This window comes from Coenobita brevimanus, chromosome 112 (assembly GCF_032717465.1).
Source record: "Coenobita brevimanus isolate Jiangsu-jjx chromosome 112, ASM3271746v2, whole genome shotgun sequence".
Taxonomy (NCBI): Eukaryota; Metazoa; Arthropoda; class Malacostraca; order Decapoda; family Coenobitidae; genus Coenobita; species Coenobita brevimanus.
The window spans coordinates 10,019,404-10,028,710 of NC_137065.1; the positions used below are offsets into that span (position 1 = coordinate 10,019,404).

The 9,307-nt window shown below is 42.5% G+C and overlaps 1 protein-coding gene across 1 annotated transcript; it reads left to right on the forward strand.

The window, feature by feature from the left end:
* Positions 1-1,171: 1,171 nt before the first annotated feature.
* On the forward strand, positions 1,172-7,769 carry LOC145417989 (uncharacterized). Its single transcript, XM_080286529.1, has 5 exons — positions 1,172-1,206; positions 3,380-3,520; positions 4,459-4,650; positions 6,803-6,903; positions 7,589-7,769. Exons 2-5 carry the CDS (start codon positions 3,400-3,402, stop codon positions 7,640-7,642), a joined length of 468 nt encoding a protein of 155 aa, XP_080142655.1. The 5' UTR covers positions 1,172-1,206; positions 3,380-3,399; the 3' UTR covers positions 7,643-7,769.
* Positions 7,770-9,307: the final 1,538 nt, after the last annotated feature.

Below are 9,307 nucleotides of genomic sequence, written 5' to 3' on the forward strand. Positions count from 1 at the left end.
CATCTTTATCTCTTTTCTATCGCTACTTCAATGGTCACTGTTCCTCTGAACTGTCTGCATGCATTCCTCCACTTCTACGATGGGCGCGTAGCACCCATCTAGCAGCAAACTCTCACCTCTTTTCTGTCCAACTCTCTAATGCAAGAGTTAACCGTTACTCCCAGTCCTTCATTTATGCAACAGGTCAACTCTGGAACTGTCTCCCTCTGTCTGTATTTCCTGCTTCCTATGATCTCCAGTCTTTCAAACGCAGTGTGTCAATGCATCTCGAAATGAATGGATCTTGAATTTGGCTCTCTCTTTTATTTTGTTTTTCTCTTGGAAGAAACAGTTTTGCAGGCTCATTGCCTTTGGTTCCTTCTTCCCCACATAAAAAAAATAATAATAAATGCAAGATCTAATCCATGTCTCTCCTCAGGTATATAAAATCGTCTGCGGATACCCAGAACAAAACAAACACTAATTCTTTATGAGACTATTATGTCCTATCATTAAGTTTCCTAAACCTTCTATGTGTGTGTGTGTGTGTGTGTGTGTGTGTGTGTGTGTGTATAAATTCTGTTCTCCAAGTTTTTTCTTACTGAGATAAATGTGTGTGTGTGTGTGTGTGTGTGTGTGTGTGTGTGTGTGTGTGTGTGTGTGTGTGTGTGTGTGTGTGTGTGTATTTAAATTCTGTTCTCCTAGTTTTTTTCTTACTGAGATAAAACAGTCTGGGAACAAAGTAAATCTTAACTGGTAACAACCGATCACATTGCAAAGAGGTCTCTCTCTCTCTCTCTCTCTCTCTCTCTCTCTCTCTCTCTCTCTCTCTCTCTCTCTCTCTTCTTCCACTGCCCATCTTCCCCTCCTCTCTATCACCGTGTTTCCTCCTTTCCTCCATCCCAGTCTCTTCTCACTCTCCCTAATTATCTTCCTTCCTCTCTCAAGGTCCTTGCATGTTCTGCTCCCCCTTTCCCTCCCTTCTTCTCTCTCTTTCTCACCGCACCCCCTTAACTCGCTCCCCCCCTTCTCCGTCCCCTCTTTCCTCCTCTCTCCTTCCTTCTTCCCTCCTCCGCCCCCCATTCTCCCCCCACTACCTCACCTTTACTTCTGTACATTCCCCCTTCCATCTCCCCATACATTCTCCTCGGTCTCATATCCCTATAAAAGACGGAATTTACAACTCTCCACTTCACTCCACTCACCTCTTCCACAGCAAAGAATCAGGTAACCTCATTCATAAAGTTAAATCAGATACAACCCCTTTTTATACGTGCTTCTTGTTAAGATGTCTTCACCACTGGGCACTGCTCGTGGTGAAACAATGTTAAAATCACTATTAAAACTGGTTATTCTTTCACTACTACTTAGTCTTTTTTATGAAGTACGCGGTAAAACCATCTGATTTTCTTTAGTTATGGGAAAAACTGTGCTATAGAATTGGCTAAAATCATTGATTAACTTAGACAAAACCAACAGCTTTCACATCCTTGAGCAAAATAATACTATTACTCTGTACATTTGCGGCATAAAATCTAGATGACACTTTGATAATCACTCACTCAAGATCTATAGCAATAATTTTATTACCTTATTCCCTCTTGGTAATAATCAGAAAAATTCACCTGATGGGCTAAAACTAAGCAGATTTAATTTCTTCTATAAACTGCTCTTTTTTCCCTCAGTATCTTTTAACCATATATATATATATATATATATATATATATATATATATATATATATATATAGATGGATGGGGTTGTAAAGGAGGTGCAAGGTAGGGCAGTGGATGTGGGGGTGGCCCTAATGAATGAGGGTGAGATTTGGAAGCTTCCGGTGTTGCTGTTTGCTGATGATACAGTATTGTTGAGTGAAGATGAATGGGAGTTGCAAGGTTTGGTGAATGAATTTGGGACAGTGTGTAGGAGGAGGAAGCTGAAAGTTAATGTAAACAAAAGTAAAGTTATGGTGTTTGAGAGGAATGAAGTCACAGAGTGTGCAGTGAAGTTGGATGGTGAGGATATGGAGAATGTGAGTGCATTCAAGTACTTGGGTAGTGTGATGAGTAAGGATGGAACTTTGGGGGATGAAGTACGTGAAAGGGTACAGCAGGGAAGAAAGGTTGTTGGTACACTGAAAGCAGTGATGAGAAATAGGGAGGTGAGTATGGAAGTTAAGAAGTCACTGCATGATGGTATTGTGATCCCTACCCTGACGTATGGAAGCGAGGCGTGGACCTTGCAAGAGAGGAACAAGTCAAGAGTGAGAGCAGTGGAAATGAGTTACTTGAGAGGAGCATGTGGAGTGACGTGGAGGGACAGGTTGACGAATGAAGAAGTGAAGGAATGTTGTGGGGTAGATGTGGATGTGGTTGAAAAGATTAGGAGAAATACACTGAGGTGGTTTGGACATGTGGAGAGAATGGAGAATGAAAGACTGACTAAGAGGGTGTATGTAGGTGAAGTGGAGGGAGGGAGAGGGAGGGGTAGACCGAGGATGAGGTGGAGGGATGGAGTTGAGAGGTATATGAGGGAGGGGGGGTGAGTTGGGGGGAGGGGAGTCAAATGGTGGGTGACAGAGTGACTTGGAGGCGTTTTGTCTGCGGCCACCCTTTGCGGGATTAGGGTGTCGGGCTATAGATAGATAGATAGATCTTTTAACAGGAAAACAGCTTTATCGAAGAAATTTTATATCATACAGGAAGTTGTTTGTTCCTTGGTTCTCTTGGCATTACTTTTCTCTTACTTGGCCTAAAATTTCAATCTCTCCATCCTCAACGCTAATTTGCAACACGAAGTTAACACTGGAATATGACGAGTCAAAGAAAGGATATATCACCGAAGCGCTTTCGTATCCTACCACTGAGCTGCGTGAAATAAGCTGCAGAAAGACGCAAATTTGGGAAAAATTAATAAAAAGAATATAAGCACGTAACATTACTAATTTTTCACTGCTCGCTCACGCTTCCCTCAGTTTCCGTCTCTATTTCCCACACTCACTCCCCACTCATCCCTCATGCTCACTTTCCATACCTGCCTTACCACTTCCCCACTCACTGCCCACTCATCCCACACTCTCCGTCTCATTACCTGCCTTACCACTTCTACACTCAGTCCACACTCATGCCCCATTCTCCCACCCGTTACATTCATTCTCGACTCTCAAAGACATTCCTAACCCATCCCCCATTTTCCCTCTCTCTATACTGCTTCCCCACTCACACACACTCCCCATTCATCGTCCACTCTCCCTCCACTTACCACTTCCCATCTCACTCCTCACACATCCTTATCTCTCCCTCCTCTTATTTGCTTTCATTAATTTCCCACTCACTCTCCACGCTCCCTCCCTTCACCTACCTTCCCCACTCCCACACTCACCCTCTCGCTCTCCCCTACAGGCACCACCACCACCACCACCATGCGGATGGCCCTTCTCAGCCTCTTTGTAATGGGTCTTCTGGTCGAAGGAAGTCTGGCACAGAGTTTACTGCCCTGCAGCGGGTCCAACGTCTTCATTGACGTTATTCTTCCTGATATTCGTTAGTGGTTTTGTTTTGGTTCCTGTCTGAATGTCACTCTCATTAGCTGGCTCTCCTTTTAATATGCATATTCACTCACACACGCATTCATACACTAGCTGGTATCATATGGTATCAGATATAAAACACACACACACACACACACACACACACACACACACACACACACACACACACACACACTCACACACCTACATCCATTCAGTAATATGCATTGTATTTACTGATTCACTTACACATATCATTCACTTAGGCACTAAACATAACGCAGGTGAAAGAACGTTCCTACTATATACTCTCACTCCCTCAGTCTTAACTAACTCCCACAGACACTCGCACTACCTTCACCCCATGCAGGTTCACTCATACTCCAAAGGATGCTCCATCTCACTCATTCAGTTACTCAATACCCACTTATGGAGATTGGAGAAAGACAGTTTCATAGATGTTCTAACCCAGGTTCTTTCTCCTACTGTCACAAGCTTACTATAAAGAAGTTATTTTATTTGCATTATTATACTAGTAATGGATGGGTCGATTCTACCAAATCCTGCATCACATAATACACTTAGATTTATATTCTTATGCTCTAAAGTCTAAACCATTAACACATCCAAAGCAGCATATGAGGAAGAGCCTTTCTTCCTCTCTCTCTGTCTCCCCGTTCTTTTCTGTTTATCTCAGTCATTTCCGTTCTTACTTTGCGTCCTCCTTAACCTGCCCCTCTACTAACACCCCCCTTAACCCTCCACAGCCAAAGCAATAGGTGAAGGAGGGCATTCACTACCTCCAACTGTCTGCTATTTCCTCTCCCTTTCTGTCCCTCCTTCCTGTTCCCTTCGCTGTCTCCCCATTTCCTCCTTCCTCCTTCAGATGCCTTCCCTGCCTTCCTCCTTTCTCCCCGCCTCTAATAACCATATTCTTCCAACTTTCTACAGTCGGAATAGTATGTCAGGGGCCGCTTCTGTTACCCGTGTGCGAGATCAACTTGTTGGGATGCGTCCTGGAACTTGACATACTCTGCGGAAACCTCACGGAATCCCTGCTGACAAATATAACAGAAACTTTGACAGAGTGCGTCGCAGAGTTGAATCTGACTGTGGACCTGTGTCTTCTCGCTAACATTACCGGTAATGTCGCTCTGTTTTACGCTGATTTTCCTACTGTCATACGTTTTACACTGATTTTCACAATGTCACTCTCTCTTACGCTGATTTGAATATCACTCATTTTAAGCTGGTTTTTATACTGTAACCGTTTTAAGCTGAGTTTCATATTGTCACTCTGTCTTACGCTGATTTTCAAAGTTATCCAGTTTTACGCTCATTTTGATATAGTCACTTTGTTTTACGCTGATTTTCATACTCTATTTTACCCTGTCTCTCATACCACAGCTTGATATGTGATTGTTTTAATCTGGCTATCATACCCATGATTTATGTTATGTGATTATTCTGGCTCCCACACCTTAGCTTAATATTGTGTGATTCTTGTGTTGCTATGGCTCTCATACCCTAACTTAATGCTATGTGATTCTATTTTACCCTGGCTCTCATACCCTAGCTCTATGTTATGTGATTCTGTTCTACTCTGACTCTCATATCCTAGACTTAGGCAATGTAGTTTTACTCTGGCGCCAACACCATAGCTTTATTCTATGTGATTCTGTTTTACTCTGGTATATAATACTTTGTTGGCAGTATTATGACTTTATTCAATTCTCACTAAATGTTACTCATTCCAGGCTGGTGGTGCCGGAAAGCAGGAGAAAGCAACTTCTGTCACTCTTATTCTGTTTCTCAGCTGTCTTATTTAATTGTCTACGTAAAGCTATCTTAAAAATAATTCACCCTCATCCTCTTCTTATTCACGGTTTACCCCAGCTGCTTCACTTCTTACCCTCACAGATTACTGGTAGAGTTGTTCTACCCTTGGCCACTTCATTCCAATTTGCTTTATACCATGCCCGCTTCTCACACTCCTGGACCATCACACTTATAGTTAAAAATGTGTTTCAGCACTGTCCCTACTTCTTCGTCTAGACCTCATCATTTCTCTCATTAACTCCACTTCTGAGCTGTATGCTGTCACGACTCTCCCACAACACCTTCTCTCTACTGGCTATATCATAACATACTCTGATCTGCCCAGTCCTTTGCACTACGTCTACTTTAACACAACCCTGGTCTTTCAAGCTCTTTCAATATCCTCTTTCACTCTGGTTTGTCATCTAACTCCACATACAGACCTGGAGCATTTCATCACCAGCACCTCCACCCTTTTTCTGTCCCTAATATTCAAAGATCGCTGCTTGCATCAATACAGGACCGTCAGGGTCATTTTGCTTTCCTACCCTGACCCCTTATGCCCCATGCTTCAGAGTGCCATAATATGCCTCTTCTCCTATCCTATGACTTACTTCAGGTCCCTTAGCTCTCTCTGGTGCTTTGGCCACTTTCAGGTTCCTAAAATACTATATTTCCTCCTAATCTTTTGCGATCAAGCTTACATAGTGTTCTACTCCATCTGTTTGTTAGACGACATCACCTCGGCTTTTCTTGTATTCGCTAAACTTCTTCCCTTTAATATGAAGACTTATTTTCAGTTTACTCTTGCAAACTGGATTTATCAAGTAGTTCACTGTGGCGAATCTGTTTAATCTCCAGACAAATTTGCTTCTATCTGTGGTGTGGTAAATGTTTTCAATCTTCCAGGTAATTTTTTTTACTTGTGGGATGTAGAATTTAGATAATGATAAGACAATAACGATGCCGATGACGAAGATATTACACTGATTCCTAAAGAACTAGAGTGAGAAACATTTATTCTCCCTCAGTCACCCCCCCCCCCTCCAACATTCCCCTAAAACGGCTCATATGCCTTGTTCTGCCCTGCCTTCCTCTTAATTATGCTGCCCTTCCCTACCTTCCTCTTCCTTACCCTGCCTTGCTTTCCTCATTACCCCGCCCCGCATTACTCTTCATTACCATGCCCTGCATTCCTCTTCATTACCCTGCCTTGCATTCCTCTTCATTACTTTGCTCTGCATTCCTCTTCATTACCCTGCCCTGAATTCCTCTTCATTATCTTGCTCTGCATTCCTCTTCATCATGCTGCCCTGCATTTCTCTTCATTATGTTGCCCTGCATTCGTTTTCATTACTCTGCCTTGCATTCGTCTTCATTACCATGTCCTGTCCTGCGCTGCCTTGGTCCTTTCAAACATCGGGCAGCTTCTCTATTCACTTGACCTAATCGACCCTCTCCCCTTCCTCTGCCACAGTCGGCACACCACCTGAGGTCATCTTGGATATCTTGGTACAAATCTTCGGCCTTGATACCCTCCCGGCGGTCCTCGTGTGTCTGCTGTCGAAGCTTGGCTTTGTGAGTACGACAGATAGATATAGAAAAATTGATAGAGAGAGAGAGAGAGAGAGAGAGAGAGAGAGAGAGAGAGAGAGAGAGAGAGAGAGAGAGAGAGAGAGAGAGAGAGAGAGAGAGAGAGAGAGAGAGAGAGAGAGAGAGAGAGAGAGAGAGAGAGAGAGAGAGAGAGAGAGAGAGAGAGAGAAAGGTTATCTGATATATATTTGTCATTATATATAATAAGATTATTTATTAAGATACGAAGCTTTCTTTTACGATTTTCATCACTGTTTGTGGAAATTTTACTTTGTTTCATAGAATTTGTTCTAAACTGAAAAAACATTCATAACCTCTTTTATTTATCTTTAACCTGAAAATCTATAGTCCATATAAACTCTCTCTCTCTCTCTCTCTCACCTGAAAAAAATATTCATAATCCCAATTGCTTATTTCTAATCTGAAACAAAGGTCCATAAGGAACTATAACCAGTCTCTCTAGCATAGAAAAAAGATCCATGACCACTGTAACCTCTCTCTCTAGCATAGAAAAAAGATCCATGACCACTGTAACCTCTCTCTCTCTTTCTCTCTCTCTCCCATACACACACACACATGAAAAAGACCCATAATCTCTGTAACTTATCTCTCTATCCTGAAAAAAAATATCCATAATTCCTACAGTTATCTCTCTCTTTCTCCCCCACAGCTCATCGATTTCATCATATGCTTGCTTGGTGGAGTTCTTGGAACTGTTGGATAACATGGAGCCCGCTGAACCGACCTGAACCCACGTGAACCCGAACCAGGACCAATCTTCATTCTGTGTGCATGTGTGTGTGGGTGTGTGGGTGTGTGTGTGTGTGTGTGTGTGTGTGTGCGCGCGCGCTAACGAGTGTATGTGAATAAATCCAATGCAGCATCTTACATTGTTTTTGTTACCTGACTAATACACAGATCATAATGATTTTTTACCCAGTTCTGAATAAAAGCAATTTAAGTAATAAATAATATCATATGAATTCATTTCCACTGGAACTATATGGAACGATAATATGTAAATATATATAATTCCCTTTTCAACATAACCCTTAATGGTAGTTCTTCAAGAGAACACTGCTTTGTCTTGGTGCTGAAGCCTATGCAATCCAGTCATCAAAGGAACTATACTAATCAGATGCAACCACACTGGGAAGTTTCTTAACTACTGATCAGATGAATAGTGCTCCCCTGACACTAAGTGCCTGAAGTGGACATACGAGGCACCAAATCAAATCTTTTTCTAGTAGTTCACTATCTTGCAGTCTACCAAGCTCATTTCACTAGATAAGGAAGGAGTTGAGAGACAGTCGTATAACCGGTTAGCGAAGATGTCCGGCTATATCCATGCCACCACTTGAAGGGGTCCCTCACCAGCACCAGCCTCTTTCTAAACCACAGAGACGAGTTTCGTCAAACCGTGGTCCTTAATCTTCAGCAGCGATTCAGCAGATGACTTTGGTGTAGTCAGCGCATATTCGAAGAAAGAGGTGTCAAGAATATAGGAATTTTTACAATGTAGGCGCCTTTGGAAACGAAACCTTGGGATGAGCAGTCGGCATGAAGAGTCCGGTCGCCTCTCCTGTTTTTCTCTGCATTGATTTTGAAAGTCAGTGTGGTGAGTCTGCAGCAATTGACATTGACGATACTCCCCGGTCAAATATAATATCATCAGTGTCGGCTGCTGCAGGTTTACCACAGTGAGGCAAACGAAGTCGTTGTACAACAAAAGTAGAAGTGTTTAGAGAGACATGGAAAAACACTGATAGATGTCCCGTGAAACAAGAAAAAAAGAACCATTCTTTAAAATGGACCAGGAGAAAGTTTACGATACAAGCAATCGAAAAACGTACTTTTTCAGGCAAGGAAGAAAGAACCAAAGACCAAAAACCCCAAAAGTTATTCTTTACACGGAAAACAAAACACAACAATGCAAAATTGAAGATCCACTTATTCTGAGATGTGACTGGGGTCGTAGACAAAGGAAAATAAAGTCTGAAGAAGGCAGTTCCAGAGCTGACCTCCAGCATACATGAATGACTGAGAATCGTTTACTCTTACATTAGACAGCTGGACAAAGAAGGGGTGAGAGTGTGCTGCCAGAAATGTTCTACGCGCTGCGATGATGGAGGAAGGGTGCAAGTTGACGTTTCAGAAACACACCAAAGCAGCGATGGTGCAGAGAAAGAGACACAACACTGCTGAGAAGATTATAGGTAGAAGGGAGTCTGTGAGAGAGGGGTTGTTAATAGACGATAAGCCTTTGATTCCACACAGTTTACAAGAACGGTATGTGGGGAACGACTCCAACGCTGACCATGCTAGATGTACTCAATACACGGGCGAATAAGACCCTATACAAAGTCAACAACTGTCTGGTATACTGAAA